Raw genomic sequence first — 14,975 nt, forward strand, 5'->3', positions numbered from 1 at the left:
CAAATGCAAAATGAGGATGATAAAGATTTTTCACCAAGTGATGGGTTTTTTCTGATGTGGAGTAACGTAATTTTTAGATCTCTAGCAACAAGTTGGAACCTGGGAAGTCATATAAACACTTGTTTTTTAAGGCAAATCACTTTTTAACAATCGTGGTTTGCGAGAAAGCTGGAAGGAATAGCAAATTCAATAGTAAAATTCTATTTCTTATGTATAGGGTGTTGTACTATAATTTGTCCCAGAAAGAGGCAGTGCACTTAAAAAAATATTTATCTCCACAAGTATAAGAGATATTAATTTTTTGCATGCAGCCTTTTGGAATTACATTTTGATTTATATGTTAGAAGGTATTATGCAAAAACTGATATCTCTTATAGTTATCAAGTGTAATGAATTTTTACATCCACACTGTATGTGTTCTATATCTAAATTACTCCAAGGCATGAACATAAGAAAACGTTTATCTACCTAACTATTAGAGATACAAATTTTTTGCATAAAAGTTACTTGAATGCAAATTAAAATAAGCTTTGCAAAGGTCCTTTGTAGAAACTTATTACCTTTTATACAAATATACGCGAAGATAAACGTCTTCCTGTGCACATGCTCTCAAGTGTTATAAGTGAAGAACTCTATACACTGTTTTTAATAAAATCACACCGAGAAGAATGTAGTTTAACTTGGTATATATAAAATTAGATAGAGTCTCATCAGACAATTTTATGTTTTGGTTTTCAATTATACAGCTCGGAGATCCAGAACCATAACTCTTGACGAAGTATCGTCAATTAAGTTTTCCCAGAAGCAACTTGATACAATTGTTGTTAATTCGATACGTCTCGTTAAAGAGAGTAGAAAGAACAGTTTTTTAATAATTGTTTAGAGACTACTTTGAGGTATTGACATAAAGTCGGTACAGTAATAAGTCGCAGAACAAGAAAGATAAAAAGAAGCTTCGTGAAGCGATGAGAAATCGTATTCAGCGACGAATAACGTGATTTGTAGCTCTCGCGAGTCTTCCGAAGCAATCATCTACTCTCCATGAAAAATTGTTTTCCGTATTGTATTTTTTGTTATTACAAAGACAAAATCATAGTCGTATTGACTAAATTTACAAAAACAAATATAAAATAATTATTTAAATTCAATATTTTTTAAACGTAACAATAAAAATTAATTAGGACACGAATTAGAGTTACAAATTTGCCCTCAACTGTAATTAATTATAGCTTATTAACATTTTTTCAGATGAAAAGATTGATCAACGATCAAATTGGCCCTATTCATATATATGTTATTATCTTGTACACTTCTCATTAAGAGTGTATAATACTTCAAGTACCTCATACATCTATTAACACAACATTTGCCAATCTTTCTAGTCTTATTAACGATATTAGAAAGGATAATTTTAATAATTAATCCAGGGCTGTTCGAGAGGGATCGACGTAACGTCAAAGCGTAAATAAGCGAGAAGGGCAAAGAATGAGTTTCGTGAAGCGAGAGGTCGTATCCGGCGCAGAGGAACGCTACTCGTAGCTTTCGCGAGTTCTCCAGGTAGAGTGGGAGCGGGAACGGGAAACTCACGACGAGTAGCGAGCAGCGAAACTCAACGTGAATATCCCCCTGGTCGACGACGCGCCGAGCGGCCTGAGCCTGAGTCCTGAGCGCGCTGTCAGTTGGTCGACTACGAGCAAGTGGACTCGACACGAGAGAGTCCCGGTCTGCCGCTTTCCTCTTACACGTTCATATATCGTATGATAGCAGTGCGAGTTCGTTGTCCGAAGAGCTACAAACGCGATCCTCGTGTCCTGTGAGCGTCGAGTGCCAAAAACCTCACCGTGTGGCAGTGGCGAATAACTGTTTTAGAGGAGTTTATAGAAAAAATAAGTAAACACAGTGTTTCAGGGATAAGTTTGCGGAGGAAGACGAGTGGATCCTTGATGAATAATAGTATATACGTGCCACTGATGGAATAGTGGAAAGAATTTTGTTGAAAAAGAAGAGAAAGAGGGGGGGGGGGGGAGAGGGACGAGCACCGATAGGGTCGTGCCAACTGACGCGTGACTCCGGTGTTACCAGTCGGCACGCTTTGTTTTGCGCGCACGTTCGCCGGATGCGACACGCCAATACAACGCGCGGATAATTTCCAACCGGTCCAAAAGAGCTGCGATCCTGCGTCCAGCAACGGGAGTACCGTTCTTATCGCTGGAGGCTGCGCAATAAACCACCATCATCGTTGCTTCGATTTAACATGTGGTCGCTATTCAATGGCTGATCTCGGAAAGTCTTCAGGAAGCGAGTCCCAAAGTGGAGAACCACCTGTTTTCCTCTTGCGGTAATCGAGCAAACGGTTTTGCATGGGTGTGCACGTAAGTGAAACGTGAAACCTTAAAACTTTAAAGGAAACACCAGCCTGCTCGCGTTATTCCTCTCTCGCACGTTTGACGAAATGCTAGCAAAACATTCATCTGTTTTCCTGGAAAATTCGGAATTTATTCTGTCTCTCTTCCAAGGAGTGAGGAGATTGCATAGGATTTAGTAGAGCAAGTTTGTTTATATTTAACGTGGTCCGAAGGTTTTATTATATGGTATTTTGTGTCTTGTAATCGGTGGTGTTTTTTATTGTTTTAAAATAAGAGAGATTTGGTCTGATAACGTTTAAGGGATGAAAGAATCGCCGTACGAAATGGTACTCTTGAATCTTGAAATTAGTCATGATTTCTCGTATCCATAAATAGGGGGAATTACTCTTTGATTAAAAAATAATATAAATTATTATAGATGCAAATATACAATTATACGAAATAGTATTAATTTGGAATCAATTATCCTCCTGTACATTTAGGAAGAAGACTTTTGGTGTAAAGCTTGGAATAAACATAATTGTAAAAAGTCAAACGATGGTCACACGAAATATCATTGGATCTCCATAAAATCCATGGACTTTTATTATCATGTCCCAAACAAAAAAAGATTTGACTCAATAAATAAAATACGTAATTAAATATTGAACAAAAAAATAATAAAGTAATTAATGTTTCGATAAAATATCTCAGAATAAAAAAGATTTAGTTTTAAGTGGAGTACATAATTAGGGGGAGGGGGCTGAAAGAATAGTAGTGCGAGATGGTATTTGGGTCTCTTAATCAGTCACCACTTCTCGTAGCCTAGAATAAGAAAGATCTAGCCTAATAAGAGAAGCGCTAATGAACTTACGCACTGTTGCGCGTGAATCCGTGTGAAAGGCACGGTTACCAGCGATTCTCACCGTAATTATATGGAAGCTATATTGACAATCGGGTATCACTTATCGCATTATCGATCTACATCAATGTCTATCTGAATCTTTGAAGATCGCGCAGGCTTCTCGCTCTATTTCATTTCACCAGAACGCCATGGGAATTCCTCGGAAAATTCCTGCCACGCCAGCGGTTCCTTTCTCGCAGCAACACTTTTCAGCAATTCTCGTTTTTTATGCTGCTATTAATTATAATGATATTTCATCTATTGCAACATAAACTTTCACTCAGGCACCTAAACGAGTGTATAAGTGCGTTATTTCGAATCAAGCAGACGGAAAATCACTACACATTTCTTATGCCATTTGGACTGACGAGCAAAGAAACTGTATACACCTGATTTCTAATATTTTGATTTTCCACAAGTTCTCAGCTGTTATACGTTCTATTATGAAACTCTAGCACGTGCTTATTTTTGTAATTCCACTTTTTGTTTTAAACGTTTGAAATGTGATTAAATGGATAGACAAAAATGTAGACGCTGTTTTGCAATTTCGTAATAAAGGAGGTGCTGACTAAGGCACTCTTAAATAATAATAATAATAATAATAGACTGTTACACGTTGCACAAATGCAAAAAGTATATGTATATGATATTATATTGTCCTTTAATGAAAACATGAATTTGTATATCGTCCTTCACCCAGTTGAGCAAAAAGCATATCGTTGACGCGTGACGCAACAGGAAGTATATACGGAGAAAGGCCTGAAATGAACAATATTTTCCTAAATGACTATTATATAGTTGAACAGCAATTAATGTTGGGCTTGTAAGACGTATATAATTAATGATCCGCGTTAAGTTACGCATATTCTAAATTTAAATTATTACAGTGTCTCAACATTTTCCGAATAACAAGATAATTAAGAGCTATTATTTAAAAACAATTATCTTTGCATTTATAAAAATTTATCAAGGAACATGCAATTCGTAGTTTCTTATAAAAACAATGATCCTCGCACTGTCAGTTATTCCGTTTCAATTATCGTCCACCTGCTGCATGCATAAATTGTTCTGCGGTGCTAGCTGTGAAGTTGGCGTATTCAAAAAAGCTGGAATAAATAGCTTTCATTCAGAAATTAGAAAGTTTCTTCGTAAAAAAGATTTTATTGGGCACGAAGAAGGAAAATATAGGTGAAGAAGATTAAACTTTCGATTAGAATTTTCGATTAATCACCGAATTTCATGTTTTATTTCGGCAATCGTATAAAAGTAGTAAGGTATTTTATGTGTGTGTGCGAGGGAGAGAGAGAGAGAGAGAGAGAGAGAGAGAGAAAGACCACATTTGGTACGACAGGAGATCTCACATGAATTTCTCTTCTGGCGAGAGGTGGAAATGGAATTTATGAGCCCGTAAACACCACTTTCGCGAGTCGTCAGGTGCGATCCGTTTAACCTTCGTTAAATTATCCCCATATCTTCGTTGAGTAAATCGTCTGGAGCAGATTTGTTATAATAAAAAGGAGCTACGCGCGTGCGACAAAATAAATTTTTCTCTCTCTTCGGTATTTCATATTTATTCCCTCAAACAAAGTATATCGAGAAGCCAGAAAACTAATTTTTCATAAATTGTCCAAACGTCGGGTGACTAAAACAAATAAATTCTTTTCCCCTTGCCAGTTTTCACTACGCGAACGTCCAGGAAAGAATAATGACTGAAATTTGACCTACAGTTGGATATCACAAAGATTTCCATGAAGAGAAAGAGAGAGAGAGAGAGAGAGAGAGAGAGAATTGCGTAGAAAGGGAGTTACGAGTCTGCGTTACGGTACGACTTAATTAACGTAGCCCGAGAGTTTTATAGAAGAATCAAGGAAATCGGTATGCGAGAGTTCGCTTTTAACAATACCAGCATTTTTTTCTTTATTCGCATAAAAAGAAGAAAGAAACGTATAGAAGAGGCTGCATCATTGTTCCATTGAACGTAACAACGACTCATTTTCCTGATTGCCACGCCTGACCCCCTCGGTTCTCCGTTATTTTCAACATGCATGCGATCCGTATCCTTGAAGAGAAAAATACTCCCGACTCCAAGTTCGAAACAGTATAGATCAAAGGAATCAGCATGCGTGACCAAATAATGTTCAATTTTTGTATTTTCAATTATTCGGTAGCACGTGGTGAGGCAGCAGTTTTTTTTGCTTCTTCCCCTTTTTGTGCATTGAAATTAACATTACGGTTCCGCGTAGAAAGTTATCAGCTAGACGTAGATGGATGTTTGGTTGGAAAGCGTTTACCGAGTCTGCATGTGCTCGCAGGATGCGTTAGATGTACGTCTGACGTCTCCCACTGACCCGTTCTTTCTCAACCAGCCTAATCGCGATCAAGATTTCCGAGCTTATAAAAACCTCCGTGTTCCGCTGGTCGCCTTCCTAACGCGCCAAATAAAAACTCACGCCACTTTCAACTGCCACTTCCATGAACATTCCAACCATTTTCCAGCCTGGCCCTTTTTACTGTTATTGTATTGTAATTCCTTAACTTTTTGTCTCAGAACCTCTAATTAAAGCATGTATGCTTGATTCAGCAAGCTTTTTAATTACTACCAGAGGTATATATGTTATAATGATTTTATTGTTTTATTGGAATTCCAGTAGCAAAATCTATACTATCAGATTGGTTTTTTTCCGAATCAAGAAAGGGCTGTTTAATATTATTATAATTAATTAGGCTATTCAAGTCTAAACATTCTGTTAATACAAGAGATCGTAATTAAGGAACGTTTCATCATGAATAGCTTTTTAATTGTAAAGACAAAAATATGTTGTACTAATTTTTATTTACTACGATTTGACTACTTTCCTAGATTATCCAATAAAATGTGTATTATTAAAGTTAATTTTTTGGTAGGAATCGAGTAAGGGTCGTTCCAATGTTCCCAAGAAGATGACCAGGGATCGCACTGGGTCGGATTACTCGGAGAATATGAGCGACGCGACTACTTGCAGTTGCATGACAAATTCTGTAGAAAAGGTAGCTTTTTAACTTATAAATATGTCGTGTATTTTAAAATAAATAGTATTTTAATTCATTATATATACAAGCATGTTTTTACCTTCAGAATATCAATGACCTAAAAATCCTCAATAATTACCGAAATGAAGAAGCATAACGTAATATATTAATTATCACAGTATACATTTTATTTCTCTCCAAAACATCACATCTGCTTAATAATTATCTTTCAAAAATCTGACGAACCTAAAAAATTTTGCAGTGCTCCCTGCGCAGCTGCGGAATGTTTCAGGAGCCATTTTTCCTGCACCCTCCTGGTTCCAGGCCACGCGATGGGATTTACATAAATCCTATGAGCGCCTACATCGGCGAGCCAATAAAATCCAAAGAATCCGAGTCGTTTTATCTGCACAGTCCTCACGAATTGGTCTACACGAGAATCACGCATTTGTTCGCCGAAGTGGAGAAGCCGAGGAACGGCGTGGCGAACGCAGCTGTTGCAACGGTAACCTCGGCACCACCGGCGCCGACACCTACAACACCACCGCCGCCGCCACCACGAGCACCAACACCCCCACCTCCACCGCCACCTCTGGATCGACACAGCGAGAGGAAGGACGAGACCCTCACCGGTAAGTGGCGCGTCCCAGATATCTCCTTCGGCTTAACTCTTCTGTGTACATTGTATACCGTCCTTTTAATCCAAATCGACCTCGATTCTCCTCTTCCTACACACTGTACTTCTCCAATTTCGTTCAAACTATCGATTTCCATCGAAATTCCCATCAATCAACCATTCTCCCAATTTTCCTCGCTCTCAACGTCTTTCCATGAACCCGCGAAGATAAATCGATTTTTACGCCTAAAAAAGCCTAATTATAATAAATGGAGAAAATTCTAATTCTCTTTGGACTATTAAAAGAAATGATTATTATCAGAGGTGCGGTATAAATGAAAGTGCGAGTTTAATGGAGCCTAGAACTTTTAACACTTTATTAAGTTGTCCGAGCTCCAACCATGATCGCTCGGTCTGACCCGGTTCGATTTCACCGTCTCTTGCGCATTGGCCAACCTCTCCTCCGCTCTCTTTCCAGTTCATCTCTCGAATTACCTTTAGGCGCGTGCGTTCTGCTCTCTTCATAAATAAACGTACTCCGTCATGCTAATTCTCACAATTCTGTGGCCTAAATATGCTACCAAATTTTCGAGCAAAATTAGTCATCAATTTGGACTCTCGCTCAGATCCGGAATCGTGCATTTCATGCGGATAGGTCAATAAACTTCTCTTGTTTTCAAGGGATTTCGTAAGTGGAAGATTGATTTAATATTAAAAGTAGTTAAGGGACTGTGACATAGAAGTTAAAATGTAATTAAAAAATTGGAATTCTGTATTTAGAATTTTTCTATCACTGAAGAATCGCCATAGTTCTATAAATGAACTAAAAACTTTCGAACAAGATTAGTGTACGATTTTATAATATAGTACAAGTTTTACAAAATTGATTATTACATAAATGACTTATCGTCGAGGAACCCAGACATGTCCAGCCAATCTATACATGAAAGGTTATTCAAGAATAATTTAGTTTTTCATTAAATTCATTGAACCGTTACGACCATGTCGATAACGTTTTGCATTAGTAGCAAAAAGCCACGAGTGCAGAATGAACAAAAAGTAAATGATTGTAATTCATAAGGAACCTGTTTCAGTCATCATAAATCGTAGATTACATTTTTTCGTACAGTCCATTCAGCTATAGTGCTATACTTTTGCACATTTTTCAGTAATATTGATCCTTTCTTGTGCATTTTTGTATCAAGATAAATATTCGATAAATATTAATCTAGCCATTATAAGAGGATGAAAGCTTGCGTAGCATGTAGTTAGATTAATGGTGAACTTTTGTTGGTTGGTTGCAGTGAAAGTAGATGTGCACATAAATAACGGCGGCCTCGCCAAAGGAACTGGCGGAAATGCCAGTTCGGACATAAGCAGAGACGGCAGCGAGCACGCTTATGAGCAGATTTGCATCAGGCAAGAAGAAACCACGAGTGTGGGTTCCTATACACACAAAAGGATCACGGACAATGTTTCCGACAGCAGGTATACAATATAGCTCACCATGCTTCTTATAAAAAATCTTAGAACTCGTGCAGCATTTCTTGCATCTTACTCTATTTTATTATTAATTCAAGGACAGGTACTACCTTGAATATACGCGAGTATACTTGGAGAGTAATTGAGTAGAGAAATTTGTATAATCCAATATATGAATGTACATTCGTTCCCACCAGCTTCAAAAATACTAGAAAAATTAAACTTTTACCATAAAATTGTTATATCTGATAAAGGATCATAACAAACGATTTTCACCCTGTAATTTCAATTTAAATTCATCCTTTTTTAATTTAAACAAATTATGAAGTAATTAATTTGTACTACAAATCGTTGGTTAAAAAGGATTTATTTTTTAATAAAACTCTAAAGTTATGTGAAAAATAATAGAAATTGTCAGTCATAGAAAGATACAATTTTTGTATTGTTATTAAACTCATGCCAGTAAACATTTGTCCATTCAAACTCACATCCTACACGGATTCATTTCTGGATTCGCTTTGGCGAACAGAATTTGAAATTATGGCGTACAATGAGAACGTATGTTTCTGATATTAGTATCTTGCAAGATAGATGCATTAGTAACATTAAATTACAAAAGAATCATTTGTGGGGAAATCGTGTCTTGGCAATGTTCGATCTACTTAAAACCATCTGGTAGAAAGATAACGAGGGATTTCTAATGCCGAGTAGATTGGCACATTGAAATAATGAAAATACGACTCTGGTGACCGTATATATAGTTTCACGCTCATTTTGTCAGAGTTTAGCGCGTCGAATTTCCACAATAATGAAGGAAATTATGAAAATGAATAATAAATCGGAATGAAACTCTAAACAATAATAGTATTTTTATGTCATTCGGAACGTCCGTTACGCTATGAATGAATGATTGCCAATAAGTAGATTAAGTCGGTCGTTACTCGTCTTAATGATACGCCTGACTAAATCATTTTTCCATAATTCAATAAGGAATTAGAGAAAAGACTAAAATGATTATTCGCAAAGCAGTGGAAATTTTTTAAATTAAGATCGAACGATCGTATTGCAGTCGATCTCGGAAAACCGGAAGAAGATATAGCAGATCCAGTAGCGGAAGCGAGTGCTCGAATATGAGCAGTGAAATTCATTGTTTCACGTCGAGCACGTCGACTCCATCGCCATCACGGAACAGCAGTAACGAGAGAAACGACAAGAGTCAGAAAATTCATGGGGACCTCAGGCATGGTATGTTAATAAAGCTTTTGCACTGTTTCTTCAGTCCTGTGGCTAGCTCGAAAATTTGTTTAATGGCTGGAAAGTAAGAGCACCTCTTTCTTCCTCTTTCTCTGTTTTTCTGCTTCCACAAATACAGCATTTTGCACGCTTGAGCTTCCAAATAGATCGTTGTCTGGAGAACGGTGTGAATTAACAAGAAAACACGTTTTGGATTACAGAGAAGAGGGAGACCACACAGGTGAAAAGTGAAAAGGAGTCTCGTCCGTTGGCTATTGGTCCTAGGTAAGTAGATCACTTCGTCGATGTTTAATGGTATAGCAAAAGAGCAAAAGAGAAGCGACGGTACACGAGAAACCAAAAAAGAGACGAAGAGAAAAGCAGAGGAATCGAAAGTTAAATATCACCTGTTGAGCATAGAGATCGATCGATATTTCAACATTTTTTTAAGCTTGGGACGACGCCGATTAGTATTGGGATAATGGGGCAAAAATGGTGCAGGATGCTGATCTTCACTTTCTCACAGGATGAGAACGAATTCAGACTACTGATGTTGAATCGAGAAAATTATTTTGCATGGACCGTGACCCAGTTCAGGGTCCACGTGATTACTCTAGAATAACGACAATGTCAATTAATGCTCCTACGTGCTCTTACATTTTTTTCTACTATTTTGTATTGTTAATCGAGTTCTCTCTACGAACTAATGAAAGTTTGAGACGTATCTTTCTAAATGGGTAGTGCATTTTTTATTCTAGTTTATTAAAACCGCCTCCACCTCCGCCCCCACCTCCACCAGATCATGAGGAAACGATCGTTTTACTGGTGAATCCTAAGCAACCCGATGAGAAAAAAGATGGAAGCGAGTGCAGTCAGGATGGCAGAAGTGAGAGCAGCAACGCATCATCCGGTAATTAATTTTCTTCTATTTTTTTTCTTGTTTTACTTATTACCTTTTGCACAAGTGATCAAGCGTTCCTTGCTCATAAACAACAGTTTTAGTAATGCTCAATTAATATAAAGTTTTAAATAATGCTTTGCAAAAAAGAGTTCATCTAAAACATCTTAAATTTCTTAAGCCTGACTTGAATATAAGCAATAACAATGAATACAACTGTATAATAATAACAATTTCCAAGAGTTACGATGTTGTTGCATTCAACGAGAGACATTTAAACATTTATTCTCACTAACATTTCTTATTTACATCTCTGGCAAAAAAGTAATATCCGCAAAAGTTTATTTCTCATTACCAAACTTATTGACCAATCTCGAGGTAATGGTTAATCAGCAAAAAAATCTGACGAATCAACTCTTAGTCAAATCGCCTTGCTTATCCGTTTCGCCAAGTTACTTTTTCGCGCAACAAAGTATTACGAAATCTACAGTAGCTGCAATTGAAATCTGACGCAAACTAAATGGTCATCTTAGATTAGAAATTTTATTAATTAAAAGCAAATCTATAATTTTCTTTACAAGATCAAAGCACCATTTGATAAAGGTACGCAAATTTACCCAAGTAATGATCGAACTGGGCCGACCATATATTACAACAAAAAAATTACTTAACCTAGAGGATTGCAACTATACTCTAAATTACATTCAGTTACTTATAATTTCAAAAGCGAGGCAAGTTATGTGATAACGATAATGAAAGATTAAATGGTAGGTCCACGGAAGGTTGGAGATCGGTCAGTGATCGATCAATAAATGTATACTATAGAGGCAGAGTAGCGTAAGTTAGCCTTTTATTTAATTGGGCTGTTAGCGAATGGTGGATGCGGCCATTTACTAGACCATGGCGCTCACGAGGCATATAATATACTTACCTAGATTTCACTCGGTTCTATGCACGATCCACGCTTGACGTTGGCAGAGATATAACGAATCCCCTACTTCTTCTGTCTCGGAACAGCGGCCAACAAGTTCGATGTATCCTGCGGGGAGAATCAGCAGCCGGAAGTGCCTTCCACCAGTCTATCAGTGGACGTCGAGGAAATTAAGACGACGGTGACGACGAGCCAGGCGTCTCACCTGGTCAACAAACACATGGTGCTCCCGTTCATCCCGCCGAAATTCGCCAACACGGCCGACTCGGACACCCTCCTCAAACCGTCCGAGTACCTGAAGAGCATCTGCAAACTGCCATCGAAAAAAAACAGCCTGTCCAAAGCAAGGTCAGATCACTCCATTTTCCTCGTATACTTTACAATTTCGTCCGTAAAAGATCGTGTGAAAAAATTAATGTATCCTCCAGAGTATATAATCAATTGATGCATTCAGTGCATGGAAAACACGATATAGTACGTCCTCTTGTCAGTGACGAGGAAAACTTTCGTTTCGTAAGACCCCACTGAGGCGATGCGTCCTCGTTCTCCGATTCTAAACAATGCTGCTCGTAAACATTGTCGTGCGCAAAGCTAGACTAAATATTTTCTTTCTTCGGCTAATCAAAGAATCGACCTTCGACTCGGTCAATTATTCTCTCTGCTTCTCCGTCCATCTTCCACAGATGCTTTATTGGCTCGATTGTGTTGACAGGTCGGTGGACAACTTGGACATTCAAGGTAGGGACTCGAACGGAGCGGAGGAGGAAGGAGAGTCAAAACTGCAAGAACAACATGATTCCCCACCGGGTCCACCACCTCCGCCATTGTCCCCCTTGCAGAAGCCCCGAAACGCATCTGCCACTGCCGCTTCCGCAGCGTCTGCCGCGTCTTCCGAGGGAGAAGCTGCGAAAAATATCCAACCACTCGCGACCATCAGTATTCAGGACCTTACGAGTATTCAATTGCGAAGGACAAATACCAAAATGAACGCCACGAAAACTTTCTCTGCTCCACCGCCTCGCAGTGTCTCCATGACTAACGGTACAGTTTTCCTCGACTTTTAAATCGTTTAATCATTCAATCGAATTACAAATAAAATTTGACCACATTTTAATACTATTTACTCATCTTCGTTCGTCATCAGTCTCAGAGCCATTCCACGTGCAAAAAATAGATTTGATCGCTGAACTGAAAAGGACCAAAGACATACCAGGAATAAAAAAGTTGAAGGTTGAAAGGGCCCAGGTAGAGAAGACCCAGGAGCAGAATCTCAAGTCTGAAATTAGTAAAACTTTCAGTGTGTCAAATTTTGTAGATCAAGTTAGTAGTAATGTGGTTTAGATTTCGTTGCTTCAGAGATGCAGTGACTTAAGTTTGCACTATGTGCTTTTAGATTCCGGAAAAAGACAGCTCGGGAAATGTGATACCTATTTGGAAGAGGCAGATGCTGGCGAGAAAGGCTGCCGAGCGTGCGAAAAAGGAATTGGAAGAACAGATTGCTAGAGAAAACGAGGAGAAACGACAAAAAGCCATTCCACCCTGGAAACGACAACTTCTTGCAAAAAAGGACAACGAGGAAAAACGGTACGTTGATCAATTAATCTTAAATCGAATCACCGACGTAAAAGACTTTACATCAATCTTATAGAAGTTCGGTAAATTTGTCGAAAATCTTGGAAAACTGTGTCTTGTGCCTTTTTGATCAAGAAGTAGACTAATATCCTTCGTTTAAGTTCAATAAGTTTATCGTGAGAAATTTAATAGTTATCCTCGTACAAAAAGTGTATGTAAGAGAAAAATAAATAGGACTTTTAAAAAGTATTTTGAAAAATTCATCCAAAGATATTTTTTGCTTATCTTGACCATAGTTGGAAGATTGTACGAAGATTACTTTGGCGCCTTCCAACGTAAATCTGTATATACCTTATTGTGTATGATTGCGATAGGTGTGTTCGCGAGCTTTCCGAATAATTACATTAATGCACTATTTATACTTCAAGTTTTTTAGAAAAAAATGTAATTTTAATTAATGAAATATTGAATTTGGAAAACTTTTGGAGCTTAAATGCTATTATAAAAAGATTTATTGTGGTAATGAGAACTTCTGATGAAGAAGGCACATATAATAGTTTTCCAAAGTTTTATATAAATCTATCGAGACTACAGCTCCGTAATGTTCATACGAAGTCCTTTAGATACAATATATGTTTTAAAACCAATAGTTTCTCAACCACAAATTATTCAAGCAAGTATCCTATTAAAAAATTAATGTGTTCATTTTGTTGGTTCTCACCATCAACTACTAGAATTAAAATAAAGTCATCTTCAAACCGCGTTGCATTAATTATTTTATTGGCAGTTTATAAAATATAATTTACTCACATTGTCAACTGTAGAGTTTCTTATATAAACTATCAATTTGTTTTAGAATAAATTCAACGGCACCTCCAATCGTTCCATCAGTGCCAGCAGTGAAAGTTGAAATCACATCACCGAAAAGGGATGTGTCACCTGTTTGCAATAATGCAAAGGAAGAGATGGGCGATACTGACTTATTGGACAGGAAAGCTATTAATACCAACAATGCCACTGTCGTTAACAATAACAATATTAGCAATAAAAAAAGCAGCGAGAGGGAAGAAGACTCCGATGATGGACAAATCATCCCTTGGCGGGCACAACTTAGGAAGACAAATAGCAAACTCAACATCCTTGATTAAATATTTTCAAACACTGAATGAAACATAACGCTAAATGCTTAACGAAGAAACGTAAAAACTGCCGATATGATGTATGTATTCTCATAAAGCACTTTGATTTAAACTACGCATATGTAATCGTTGCATTATGCAATATGAAAAAGTGCTCGCTGTGTTATTTATAAAGATTCTAGCGCTATTTAATATATATGTATAATGCACGTCATGGTAAGATAATTATAAACAAATAATATATTACATAAAGTTATAAGTCTTGTAAATTCCTCGGGGTAAAAGATGCAATCAAGTCCAACGGAGCGAAGTTACTCATTATGACTGAAAATTTGCGATGAATTTTCTTAAATATTGCAGAAAGGGTGTGATTCGTATGATCGCGCGAATGTAAAATATAACTTATTTTTACGGATATTGTTATTAATTGTTATACTTCAAGAAAGGGTCATGCGTCTGTTATGAATCGTTTATACGAATTTAGTTTGTATATAAAACCAGTAAAGCCGCTTTATAAAATATCAATGATTATATATATTTTCAACAAAGCATAATCTCCTCTATTTAAAACTTTTATTGGCAGTCATCAGGAACTTCTAGACAGTTGTACCGCAGCAAAGAAGAATAAAGCTACGTACAATAAAAATAAATAGAGTCCACATGGAAAACTCGGATTTTCCCAGTTTGCCCACGTGTCGACGTGGTATATCCGAAACACCTTGGCGAAATAAATTGTTATGGAATCAAAAGGAAAAATCACTCTCTACATTATAATTACACAAAACGACTGCTGTTAAAGAATAATAGAATATAAAATTGTTCGATTGCATATTTACAATCATTTCA

At 37.3% G+C, this 14,975-nt stretch overlaps 1 protein-coding gene across 2 annotated transcripts; it reads left to right on the plus strand.

The window, feature by feature from the left end:
* The first annotated feature begins 2,072 nt into the window (after positions 1 to 2,072).
* f (forked) lies at positions 2,073 to 14,650 on the plus strand. 2 transcript variants are annotated; one of them, XM_066728376.1, is made up of 13 exons: positions 2,073 to 2,372; positions 6,154 to 6,276; positions 6,521 to 6,743; positions 6,849 to 6,890; positions 8,179 to 8,362; positions 9,426 to 9,601; positions 9,811 to 9,874; positions 10,348 to 10,499; positions 11,505 to 11,766; positions 12,131 to 12,459; positions 12,563 to 12,738; positions 12,812 to 13,002; positions 13,847 to 14,650. In XM_066728376.1, the coding sequence occupies exons 1-13, from the start codon at positions 2,361 to 2,363 to the stop codon at positions 14,136 to 14,138; spliced, it is 2,226 nt and encodes a 741-aa protein (XP_066584473.1). In that variant the 5' UTR covers positions 2,073 to 2,360; the 3' UTR covers positions 14,139 to 14,650. The 2 variants fall into 2 exon arrangements, with proteins under 2 accessions (XP_066584473.1, XP_066584472.1); XM_066728375.1 differs by having other exon boundaries at positions 2,074 to 2,372; positions 6,521 to 6,890.
* Positions 14,651 to 14,975: the final 325 nt, after the last annotated feature.

Source organism: Prorops nasuta, unplaced genomic scaffold (assembly GCF_024137725.1).
Source record: "Prorops nasuta isolate Cenicafe-Biocafe unplaced genomic scaffold, Cenicafe_Pnas_1.2 PNAS00006, whole genome shotgun sequence".
Classification (NCBI taxonomy): domain Eukaryota; kingdom Metazoa; phylum Arthropoda; class Insecta; order Hymenoptera; family Bethylidae; genus Prorops; species Prorops nasuta.

What these genes read in the sequence shown, in the direction of transcription:
- f (XM_066728375.1), top strand. An exon ending in GAAGGACGAGACCCTCACCG is followed by an intron (nt 6,891 to 8,178) that starts GTAAGTGGCGCG and finishes GGTTGGTTGCAG; the next exon opens with TGAAAGTAGATGTGCACATA. An exon ending in GACAATGTTTCCGACAGCAG is followed by an intron (nt 8,363 to 9,425) that starts GTATACAATATA and finishes ATCGTATTGCAG; the next exon opens with TCGATCTCGGAAAACCGGAA.